At 45.6% G+C, this 12,642-nt stretch overlaps 1 protein-coding gene across 2 annotated transcripts in view; it reads left to right on the top strand.

Annotated features, from left to right (window-relative positions):
- The window catches only part of AMOT (angiomotin), a 57,765-nt gene that overhangs the window by 22,176 nt on the left and 22,947 nt on the right, over nt 1–12,642 (top strand). For both annotated transcript variants that reach the window (XM_048318745.1, XM_048318744.1), the window contains exons 2-4: nt 3,002–3,167; nt 4,569–5,487; nt 11,919–12,372. In XM_048318745.1, coding sequence (XP_048174702.1) covers nt 4,616–5,487; nt 11,919–12,372 — 1,326 coding nt within the window. In that variant the 5' untranslated portion in view covers nt 3,002–3,167; nt 4,569–4,615. The remainder of the gene's footprint in view (nt 1–3,001; nt 3,168–4,568; nt 5,488–11,918; nt 12,373–12,642) is intronic.

The following is a 12,642-nucleotide window of genomic DNA, read 5'->3' as shown; positions in this document are numbered from 1 at the left end:
GATGTGTAAGCTAATTAGCTCCTTGGCTAAGCAGTAATTCTGGGCAAGTATGCACAGGCTGTCCTCACAGGGACTCTTGCATTCCTCTTCGTTTCACAAGCTAAAGAAAGATGCTTCTCTTTGCTTGTGAGGTTATTATTGCTCCATGCAGGTTAATTGAGCTATAGCGTTAGAGCCACTCATTAAACAGTGGTGAGTCGCTCACTTGTCTAAGCTTGTTTATTTTTATAATGCTGGAAAATATTTGCATGCTGTACAGAAATGTGCTGCTTTGGTTCCCTACAGCCTGGCAGTATTATCATTTTAAATTCTTCATTAATCTTCCTTCCTCACGAGGGACTGGCAAGGTTCCTGTGCATAATTACATGATGTTTAAGACAGAAGCTTCAGCTACTGGGTTTTTTACACAATGCCCTGCAAACATGAGGCTTTTCTTCCTTAAATAGTACCTACACTACCCCCTTTTATGCCCATTCTTGATCTCATCATGGTGCAGCACTATTTGCAATTCCTGTGTTAGTTCTACCAGTTCTAGGTTCTGATGTTTCCTCAAGAGCTTTTCCCTCAAGTTACCAGGAGTAATTTCAGACCAGAGGTTAGAATGAGGTGGAAGATGATAGAGCTGCGATGCTTGGGAGCAAATTGCAAAATTGCTTCAGCCTGGGAAATCTCACCGTGGTTCCTTGGATGAGATTTGATCTAAACCTGATTTCTCCTCCACTGGAGAAGGTGTTTCTGGGCTTTGTGGCAATGGAGAGTGCACTGTCCAATCCATACAGTTTGGCAGAGTTGTTGGCAGTCTGATTTCAGCCTATCCATCATAATAGATGTAGGCTAAACCCCCAAATACGTCAGTTTAAAGTATCTACAGAACCTTCCCAATTTCCTTCCAGCTCTATCATAACAACTTTTCCAGTGCATCTCACTAATTTCCATCTTTGGCACACTGAAAACCAAAATTGCTGGAAGAGCCTGACACAAACAGAGTTTGGTGTCCAAATAAATAACACATGGGCTTCAGCACCGATAGTACTGTTCATTTTTGTGTTTAGTTAATAGAAAAGTTAACTCACTAGTTCTGCCAGGAGTTTCCAGCCTGCTCAGAAAGCAGATTCCAGAAATGCTGCCACCCAAATTAGTGGCACAAGATTTTCTTTGTTAATAAAAATAATGGGATAAAACTGGAAAAAAAAGGCTACAAGTCAGTATTTAAATAAAGCGGATTTGTTGGCCAGAATATCCTTATGTTGTATCTCAGCCCACCTTTTGCTTTGGATTTCCAGGTTGATTTCTTGTTTACACCCACACTAAAATTAGTAGTATTCAGTTCTGGCAAATGTTTTCAATGTGAACTGTGCCCTCCCTCCATCAGCTCAGCAGAACGAGCTGGTAGTGCTGAGGAGTGAAGCTCTGCGTGTGAAATGGTTCCTGGAGCATTTGAAGGAGTTAAACATGCACAGATTGGATTTGTCTGTTGAAAAAAAAAATCTTTAAGGCAGAGAGGCAGAGTCTCAAGCTGGGTTGTATCTTTGTATTAAAAAAATAAACAAGCCCCCTCCACCTCCTTAGATTTTTCCAGTTGAGACAAAAGAAATCTTTGGGTGGAAAGGCAGCATCATATTGCATAATAAAAGCCTTTTTATGCGCTAATAAAAAGGTTGCTCAGGGCAGCTTGGTTTAAAAAAATAAAAAAAGAAGAGTCAGTGATGATTCTGGTGTGAGGGGGTTGAGGAATCCTTAACTTCTGTTGTGCAACACTGGGAAAAGAGGCTAGAAATTGCTCTAGTTATCTGCTATCTTTAATGCCTGGTTTAAAGGTTCTTTACTGCATATTTGCTGGCAGCTGCTTTCAATATATCCCTCTTGAGCTAAGTCACCAGTTAAGAATTTGACATTAGCTGCTTTTTTCAACCACCATCTTGAAGTACCACACCACACAACACTGCCTTGTTCTCTCCTTAGATATTGTTCATGTGCCTTGAAATTGCTGTTGACACCTCAAGTATTTAACTTGCAGATCTGAGATAGTTTTTGTTGGGTGTGGATTTGTGCTGTAATAAGTCAGAGACAGAAGTATCCATGTCTGCATTCCTTCACTACATCTGTTCACTTTATTTTTTGCAACATTCCAGGAAATTAAGTTAAATTATACATATCAATGAATATTTTTAGTTTCACTAGTTCTGTTTTCATTGCCTTTCCTTTAAGTATGAACACACTGAGTGCACAAATATGTTCCACATCTTTTGCATTGCTTGTTTTTTTCTTTAGGACACCTTCAGGAACTGCTTCTTGTAAGAATGCCTAAATAGACATTGTTCTGTATTCTCCTGCTTCTCCCCTCAATGGTTAAAGTTTCTTTACTGCTTCATATTCTGAAAGAGAAAAGTACCATAATTAAAGAGCGTTTTGGGAATTAGAGCTGTGCTCTGCTGTGTATTTCTGGCATAAACTCTGTCAGTGTCCTTTTCTTCCCCTGACTTTCCCAGTCTGTAAAATAAAGCTAATATTCACAAACTGATCATTCTCACAGTTATTTCTGAGGCACGGTGTGTTGAAGTTGATCAAGCATTTCACCTCGTCACTGTCCAGCAGAGGATTTCTGCTGACATGACACATTCAAAATACTCAGCACCACTGACAAAGGAGACATAAGCATAGGACATCCTCATCTGTGCTGCAGCTTTCATTCTGAGCAAAACGTAAAACAATGGAGTTAAAGAATTAGCGGGTTTTAATCACTGTTTCACTTGGAGGCACAGATGGGACAAAGCATTACTTGGCAACATTTAATCTTGGAGCAGAAATGGTCATGATTAAAGCAGCAGCTGGAGTAGATTGCTGGGGACATGGGGGTTCATTCATCCTAAAGAGATCAAAATTGTTGGGCTCTGGGAGAAAACAAGAAGCTACAAAAGGAATATCTGAAATATGGGCCAAGGTTTATTATTTCTAGGGTCTCATGTACTGATTAAAATGATGTTTTTAATGCTTCCCTCAGAGTTATTTTGGGAGCGAGGAGAGTATCAAGTGATCTGGCCTGCTGAAGAGGAGCCTGAAGCCATCTCTGAGTGGAGATCTTGGATTTGCAGGAGGAAAGCTGAGTGTGTCCCCCCATGTGGCAGAACTGCTCCTCCTTACCAGGGAACTCCAAGTGAAGGACAAAGGTATGTGCCACTTCAAACAGGATTTCAGAGGAGTCACATTCCAGGTCAGCTAACAGGGCCTGAACTCCTGCAGTGGTGAGCAGCCTGGAATGAGGTGGATTTTAACTTTCTCTTCATTAAGGTTTGCAAAGGGTTTTTGTCTGCTCCATGTGAGTCCTTGTGTTGCAGGGGTTGGCTGGCCTGAGGGAGCAAACAGGGAGATTGTGGACATGCAGCACAAAGCAGACCCTTCAGGCCTCCTGATTCCTGCTTCTGCCGCAGAACAAACTGTTGGGAGCAAGTTACCTTCTGCTAAGGGACAATGTTATACAGAAAAAAGGTGTCAAAATAAAATGCTAGAACACCAACACGTGTTCTGCTGTCAGGGCAGAGCCACAGCTTGGCCAGTGGGTAAGGCTTACTCCCTATTCTGAGCTGTTCTAGCTCAAAAGTAGCTCTGCTTTCAGTTACATGTCTCAAAGGTATCATTAATTTTTGATGCTTCAACTCATGCAAGGCCAGTGGGCCTGAGTTTCCATGACACACTCCTGACTCCACTGGGAGACTGAGCAAAACGTAATTGCTGTTGGTCACTGGCTTAATCTGTACTTAGGATGTGCCTGACATTGGCTCTTTGTGTTTCTCTCATTGGGACAAAGTGTTTTTTCCTGCCACTCAGAGGTCTTTTTCTGTTCCTTAGATCAGACAACTCTTTTTCCTCCCCTTGCATTTGCATGCATTCCGCTGAGGATATTTAGATGTGTGAGGATTTGGTTGCCTTTGTATAGCAGGAAGTTCCTGAGTCCTCACTTGCACCGTGCCTGGGGTTTTCTGCAGCAGGGAGAATAGGTGCTGATCTCACTCTGGGTGCTTCATAACTCTGAAAACCTGTTGGCTAACTAGGTATTCATTAATTGCTGTATCTAAGCTAAGAGATTTCTTTACTTCTTTTGAACCATACGCTATCTCAATGGGCCTCTTTTTTGTTTTTTTCTTTCCCTTAAAACTGACAAGTTGCTGATTCCACACTTTAATCCTTGTCTGCCTACAAATATGGGAAGTGTATTTCACTGTTGGTAATTCTAAGTATAAAGCAAACAGGTTTCAGGCATTTTTACCATCATCCTGTGAATTCCACGTCTCCTTTTTGCCCAAGATGCTGTCTGAGGTATTTGGCATGCATCCCTACAGCTTGCAGTCGATTGATTTGCCTATAAACTTTCAAGTCACCTTTCATCAGCTTTCTAAGGCTTTGCCCCCCGGGCATGCAAGTCCTTCTTAGGTCAAGGGCCTTGATGACCCCCATTGTTACGGGAACCTTTGGTAATCTAACCTGCTTTTTTTCTGTATTTCAAGCCATTGCTCTTGAATATCTCTTGCCCGATCCACTCAGGCGCTAATAACCGTGTCTCCTTTCCTTAGGTCAAGGGCAGCTTCTACATTCCACCCAAAAGGCACCACAGTTTGAGATGAGGAATTCAGAAGAGCAAGCAGCTACGACAGTTTTACAGCGCCTGCTGCAGGAGCAGCTCCGATACGGGAACCCAAATGACAACCGCAACCTTCTCGCCTTACACCAGCAAGCCACAGGGAATGCCCCCCCTTTCAGCAGCACTGGCAGCCCGGCCTCTCAGAACGAAGGGCTGAGCTCCCAGGACCACCAGCTCGTGACTCATGCTGCCCGCCAGGAGCCCCAGGGCCAGGAGATACAGGTGGACAACAGCATCATGGAGAAGCAGCTGTCGCCGCGGCTCCAGAACAGCGAGGACCTCCCGACCTACGAGGAGGCCAAGGTGCAGTCGCAGTATTTCCGGGGCCAGCCGCACGCCAGCGTCGGGGCGGCCTTCTACGTCACGGGCGTCACCAACCAGAAGATGAGGACTGAAGGGCGGCCCACGGTGCAGCGGGTGAGCCCGGGGAAGGTGCACCAGGACGAAGGACTGAAGGACCTCAAGCAAGGCCACGTGCGCTCCCTGAGCGAGAGGCTGATGCAGCTGTCCCTGGCCACCAGCGGGGTCAAGGCCCACGCGCCCGTCACGAGCGCGCCGCTCTCCCCGCTGTCCCCCCTCTCTCCCCAGCAGTCCAGCGACCCTTACAAAAATTCTGGCTCCAATGAGTTCTACAAGAACTCGGTGCAGCCCCCTTCCCAGGCCAGCATGAAAGGAATGGAGCAGCGGGGGCCTCCCCCAGAGTATCCTTACAAAAACGTGTCCACCCCGTCTATGAACTGCAAACCTCAGGACTCGGGGCATTTCTATAGTGACCATCGCATGAGCCAGCAGGGAAGATCTGATGGGCCTATGATGAGGTATCAGCATCCCCCTGAGTATGGGTCAGTCAGGTAAGCAAGACCTTAAAACAAACCCCGTCACAGCCACGTAGGGAAAGACAATATAACACTCAGTCCATCACCTTCACTCCTGAGGCAGGTGTTCCTTCAGCAAAGACCTTCATTATGTGAGATGACACATTGTGTTCAGCTGCAGACTGTCTGGAAGGACTGTTACCAAGGCCTGACTCTTTTTTACCAAAAAAAAAAAAAAAAAAAAAAAAAAAAACCGTCCAAACCAAGCCAACTCGATTTTATGGTATGGGGAAGTTTAATGCTGAGGCTCCAGAGCCTCACAAAAGCTTTGCTACAAAAGCCAAAGTTATGGTGTGATTCATTGTAGAAACTTGCAGTTGCTTTTTGCAAGACTTAAGCTGTACTTTAATTACATCTGCCAGACAAAGATTTTTCTTAAAACTGCATCACATAGGAAAGGAGAAAGTGAATGAAAGCAACAACAGTGCAGGTAGCAAAAATCACCTCTGAGCTTCCTGTAGAGTTTTTAAAATTTTAATTTCAGTGGACTGAAGTGTGGGAAAGGAAAATGGTGTATGCTATGTGCCCCATCCCAGATTTGCTTGTCCAGCTTTTGCTCATTTTTCTTGCATCATTTGAAATCTCAGCCTGTTCTGGTTCCCTCTAGATAAGGAGCTGGATTTGGCTTAAGCCAAACACTGATGTCCATGTGGGAAGATGAAGTTTTATTAAGGTGGGCTAAAACCCCAGCTTTACTTTACCTGTTCCCATACCACCTTGTCTCTGCCTGACACCAGGTGGGATCTGGTGTAATGATTTTGGCCTCATTTTGAAGCTAAAAGGGTAATTCAGAGGAGCTACAGGAGGATGTAAATGGAGAGGTCTCTGTGCATTTGTGTTTGCACATTTTGAGGGGAGCACGAAGAAACCAGTCAGTATTTGGGAGCAGAAACTGAGCTTTAGGGAGTTTGAATCTGCTCAGAACCTTCCTAGCCCTATGAGGAGCTATTTTCAGAGTTTGTCCACCATTGTTTGTGATCTGAAATGACTTCAGCAGCATACAAGCCTGATGAAAAGGCCCTTTGATCTGGCTAAATAAATAATAAAGAGGCCAGGAAAAGGGGAAGAAAGGGTTTAGGGGGGTAATGATTGTAGAAACTCGTTGCAAATGTTTTTGCAAATTCAAAGGCCTCAAACCTCTGTGCACACGGGACAGGGAAACTGCTCCTCGATGGTTCAGCTGCATCAGAAATACTCATAATATTATATGCAGTGAGATGTAGCCTGCTTGCTGTTTAAGGGAGAGGTATTTGAAAACACGCCAACAGTCAGCTCCTCTAGACAGGGTGATTTTTGTCTGTATTGGATGGATCCTGGCTGCTTTGAAAGAACATGGTGGGGGGAAGGAGGGGGAGGAGAAAGGTTCAGCTGGCAAGGTTTCCAGTAGGGGAAGCAACTGAAATTTGTCTTCAAAGCATTGGGAATCTAATGAGGTTACTTTTTAACCTAAATAGCTGCACAGAGGAGAGGTTTCCTTTGCAAGCAAATGCTGGAGTAGTAGAACAATTGCAAGACTAATCCATAAATTACAGAGCAGCGTAGCAAAGGAAGGGAGCGAGTCCTCTATTCCCCTCCCTCTCCCACACGCTTTAACAGAAACTGTCACTTAGACAAGAAACCTTCTATGTTGCTAAAGGTGCAGCTGGGTGATGGTGTGGGGATTTTAAAGGCAAACAGCTCCGGGGAGAGCCTTTGCCTCGCACCAGGAGTGTCCTCGAAGTCTCCAGTTTTCCTGCGCCGCAGCTCGGCGTTTATCGGGATTCATTTGGATTGGTAAATGTGTGCATTTTTTGAACTGTGCGTCAAGGAAACAAAGCCCCTTCTCTCTGCTCCCGAAGCCACACCCTTTTCTGCGGGTTTTTCCCCTCATTGTTCGGGGGAATTTGAGGGTGACCTAATGATGCGGTTAAATAAAACTCGTTGAGCAAGATAAACATTGGGGAATTCACAGCATTCTCATGCTTCACCCTCCCCAGTCTGGGAAAGGAATGGGCTGTGTGGTAAGTTTAAACCAGTCTGCAAACAGTTTGCCTCACCTGCTCCTGGGCGGTGTAAGTTTGGGAACAGTGTATGTTGGTAATGATGTTGGTTTAATGTAAATACCGGGCATGCCAGAGGCATCTCTGCTGTTATTTGGAAATTTTAAAGAAAAGGGCTGGCTTCGTGTGAAGCTCCAGGGTCCTGTTCCCTCCCGTATACCTCAACTGCACTTGAGCATTGGCGGTGAAAACAAACCTCCAGTCTAAGAGCAGAGCACGGGTGCCTTGGATTCTGTGTCCTGGGGGCTGCAAGGTCTCCTGTGGCAGCACAGCGAGAGTGGGAGCAGTTTTGGATGCAGAGGAAGCCCCTGTCTCTGATACAGTTTTGGGGGCAGAGGAAGCCCCTGTCTCTGATGCATTTTTGGGGACAGAGGAAGCACCGTCTCTGATGCAGTTTTGGGGGCAGAGGAAGCCCCTGTCTGATGCAGCTTTGGGTACAGGGGAAGCTCCTTGTCTCTCTGATTCAAGCGCCATCCTCCATCTGGAGCCCAAGCGACTGAGCTCCTGCTGTGGTGATTAATCCCATTGACTTCACAGAAAGTTTTTGAGAGGGAGGTCTGCAGAATTTGTCCCATAATTAGTAAATCACTCTGTGCACTGCGTTCCCCTGAGCAGCATCAAAGTGGGGGCTAATCAGGTATGACTGGGCAGCAGAACAAAAATGCCTGGGTTTGATTTCGGCTGTGTAATGGAGTGGAGCCTGCTCCCTCCCGCAGTCAGCATTTCCTGGTTTGTGCAGGAGGGCTGGGGAAGAGAGGGGAACTGGAGCTTCTTGAACACGAAACATTCAGGAGAAGCTGGGAAGGCATTAAAAAAAACCTTAACGAGCCAGAGACCTTTCCTGATCCCTTCATTCTTCTGCCCTCCCCACTGTGTTGCTCTGCCCACAGACCTTGTGTGTGACCCTCTGTCCTGGCAGCCTGAGCACCCCTGATGGCTGCAGAGCTGCCCTTACTCCCTGTCTCTGTCTTCCTGCCTGAAAAGCTGAGTGACCCTTGTAGTTGCAGAGCCATAAATCCAGGTTTGTACTTGGCCTGTGTGGAGCGTTCCTCTGATCCATGCCAGGGGCTGTCAGGGGAGCAGAGATTCCTGCGTGGTGCACAGAGAAGTGGCCCTTAAAGTTATGCCTTCAAACCCAAACACTTGTGGGGATAATTGCTCTGAGGGGTTTTTTTTCTGCATTTGGTTTATTCAGGTCTCTGTGATGCTTAAGCAAATGGAAGGAGATTGTGTAATTTCGTTGTATATGTGTTTTGAGAGTCTACATTTTTTCTGAAGTGGTTGGTTCAGATAAAATTTTGATGACTATTGCGGGGTTACCTGAGGACTCATTCTCTCATGGAGGGAATTTTCTACTACCATTTTATTGGCAATACTGTTAGGTGACAGCAATAGTCGTTTTTACTTTTACATTTTGCAGTGCGGCTTAAAAATCTTGAAAAATCCAAATTGTGTTCATTCACCTTTCTGACTCTCTCAGCCCAAAATTGCTTTACTGGAGAAATAAATTCTTCAATTATCTTGTTAATATAAAGAAATCCCAGAGCCAGGTATTTTGTACCCACAAAATGTATGTAAGTATTTTATATGACAAAATTTTAAGTAGTGGGCATGCCAAAAAGCTCTTTGAATGTGTATGTAAAAGTTTGCATGCAAGGTCTTAAAAAGTCTGGTGTCATTGTGAGGTTACTAGGACTTTTAAATATTATATTTTTTAAAGGTAGGATGTAGTAACCGAGCTGTGCTGTCTCGTTCTGCTGGGAATATAAATGCATGTGTGACATTTTGGAAGCCCTCATGCTGTTGGTAATGCCACAGAACTAGAGTCTCCAAGCTCTCATGTTCTTGCTTGAGCCCACAGGATTGCTATAATTTGAAGATTATGAGAGGCTCTGGATGTGAGTGCCAAGAAGCTGGAATTCTTGGAAATGTATCCTGTTTAGAAATACTCAGCCACGATTTCCTAGAGTTGTGCTTTACAATAGGTTTTTTAAAAAAGGATCATTACAAGGCATGGCAGTTCATCTGTCCCTTCAGAATTAGTGCTGCTGTTGTGCTTCTTTGGCCATCATTTTGTTCCTTTCATTAGTGCTCAGGATGGCAAGGTTCTGCCACTGGGTCTCTGTTGACAGAATAACAAGATGTTTTTAGTCAAATAGCTCAAATTGTTAACATTGACATCTAAATCATCCTCATTAGGCTTATAAGATTAACCCACTGAGACCAGTCTCTCTGAGTAACTGCTCCAGGTTGTTTTCAGACTGGCAGAGAGTATTTTGTAGGTTGAAAATTGGTTTTTTGCATCCATGAGGCAGACTGGCAACGTATTTCTTTTTGATCTAACTCTGTAGGTCATCACAGATGAAATGTCACCGTAAGGTTATTCCCTAATTGATTATAGCATCAAGGCAGAGCTGTGGTGATAGGTAAAGAATAAACTCAGGAAGATGAGTGGTTTGTGAGGATGCAAAGTTTTAACTCTGCACACAACTGGGTGAGCTAAGAAAGCAGCTGGAAACCACCTGAGACAAACCAGGTGACCTTGAGCATGGCCCGTGATGGTTTTGCCTCATTCTTCATTAGGAGAACTGGCAAATAAAGTTAATGAAATCAATGCAACAATAAGTAGAGCTGCCCCCCAGGGAGGGGAAGAACCAAGTTGCTGCAACTAAACTGAACATTCCTGAGGAAATTAATTGCACATCACTCTTCTGCATGACCCCTGAAATCCTCATGCTGCAAATGATCATTTCTGGGGAAATAGAGCTCCTGAAATGATGCTGCTGGCAGAGACCACAGTCACCTGAATGTGAGAAGGAGAGAAGCAGTAGCTAGAGCACCAACTCTTTGTTTTCTCTTAGTTAACAAAGGCTAGATTTGTTTCCCCATTAGAGAATTTGAGCAGGAGCTTGGATGTTTCCATGCCCTTTCTCTGCTGGGAACAGGGCAATGAGACATGAGGGGCATGATGCTGAACAGTGAACCCTGTGCTGGGCTGAGAGCTGCTGAACTCTGCTGTGCTGCTGCCAAGTGTGAGTAATGCCCAGATGTGAGTGATGGGTATGAGGAGTGATTCCTTCTTTCTTGGAGAACAGGAAGGATGATACTGGGTGTTTGCACTTGGGCTGAGAAGCCTGTTGTGTAACCCTTTAGTTCCCAGGTCAGCTTCCTGCTCGCTGTTGGCAGTTCCTCCGAGGCTCCTGGTGTGGTGGGAATGCTGTGAGCTGCCCTGTCCATCCTCTGCAGGGCAGGAGTCCAGGGTTCGTCCTGGGAGCACAGGCAGCCAGGGGGGTATTCTGTAGCAGCTCTAGCCAGGTGGAACAACAGTGTGTGCTTTTCCAGCTGCAGGGTTGAACTGCATCCCAAAGGGTGGGAAATTTTGTCCGAGCAGCAGGAGTGTTTCAGGACATGCTGAACTGCCAGGCTGGGTCTGCTCTGAGCTGAACTCTGTGCTCAAGAAGAGACTGGCTGCAGCGTGGAGGGGGGGGGGGGACTTGAACTGTTAGAATAAAGAACATCCAGAGAAGTTAAAGGTTGAATGTTTTTGGAGGAGAAAGCAAATCCTGCCTCCTGAGGTCATCCAAGCATGATAAATCCACACAGTCTTCTCAGAGAGATTTCTTACTTGGCTAATGCAGCAGGAGTTGAGCTGGGGATCTCCAGAGCCTGGGAAATGTGAGAGGTTGTAGCTTGGAGTTAGTTCTGTGATGCACTCAGGCATGTTATAGGTTGTTAGATGTGTCTTTGACAGCCTGCAGAAGTTAGGAGCAGTAAACACACCTACTGCAAAGGACAGGGCAGGTTGGAATGAAAATGCTGCTTCTGATTCTTAGGTTGGTTTTCAGATCCTTTAATTGTCTCATTGAACCAGGCTTCAGCTTGTTGGTTGATATTTCAGAAAGCTCAGATCAGTGGTGCTGGAATACTAGCATCAAGCTTAGCCAATGCTTTTAACTCTGTATCCTGGCTTGCAGAAGAAAATTCATTGTTTTCTCGATGACAGATGGCACATTTAAGGCCAGAACAAAAGAACCTGTTCCTAGCAGTCCTTAGTTGAGCAGTTTTATCCACAAAGCGTGGAGAAAAGTTATGAATATAATTTTGGCCCGTAGTTGTTGATGCACTTTGTCTTAGTATTTCTATAAAATACAGTCTTAAGAGGAAACACATTTGTGCCCTTAGAATGTATTTTCTGCTAAAGATTTGATTTTGAAATGCTTTTTAAAAACAGGCTTATAAAATTGAAGAAAGCCTCACACGAGTCTTTTGCATGGGAAGACCTGTGCACAGGAGCTACACACCTTGACCCCAGGTTTGTGCACCTTCCTCTGCATGACTGTGATGGAGCCTCTGCTCTCTGTTTTCCAGGCAGAACCCAGATGTGCAGCTGCAGTTACAACAGAGACCACCTCACCACCACAGCCCAACTTCTTCCTTGACATCCCTGGGATCTTTGACTTTGCTCCAGTCTCCGCCACCCTCCAGGCTGTCCCCTTCCCAGCACCAGCAACCTCTGACTCCCAGCCAGGCAGATCCTGGCATTCTGCCACGGACCCAGCAACCTTTCTTGTCCAACCCAGTCCATCAGGGAGATCTGTACCGACTGTGCCAGCCCTTCCTAGGCCCGCAGCAGCAGCAAGGCGACTCCTACTCCGTGATGCCCCGGGCCCAGCAGATCCCTTCCCCCTATCAGCAGATGCAAGTAGATCCTTTTGCCATCGTTTCCAGGGCCCAGCAAATGGTGGAAATCCTGTCGGAGGAGAACCGGTCCCTACGACAGGAGCTGGATGGGTGCTATGAGAAAGTGGCCCGGCTGCAGAAGGTGGGTGGTTTTGGAATTCAGGCACTCTCCTGTCTCTGGTCTAGTCCATAATGGGATCATTTAATCTGCAACTGTTGGATGGTTTGCTGAAGGGATTGATTATGTACTTTAGAGTGTTTTGTATGCAGATTGATTAGTCTGTGTCCTGTGCCTTTGGGCATCAGCTTAACTTTGGCAGAAGATGGAATCAAAGCCTTCAGTTTTCTGCCGGCAGTTCATTGTCCGTGCTCAAAAGCCCATCCTCCTCAGCTGCTGAAGAAGCTGACTGCT

The sequence above is a fragment of the Corvus hawaiiensis genome, chromosome 14 (genome assembly GCF_020740725.1).
Source record: "Corvus hawaiiensis isolate bCorHaw1 chromosome 14, bCorHaw1.pri.cur, whole genome shotgun sequence".
Lineage (NCBI taxonomy): Eukaryota > Metazoa > Chordata > Aves > Passeriformes > Corvidae > Corvus > Corvus hawaiiensis.
Note: the sequence above shows the minus strand (reverse complement) of the source record. Positions and strands in the feature narration are given on the sequence as shown.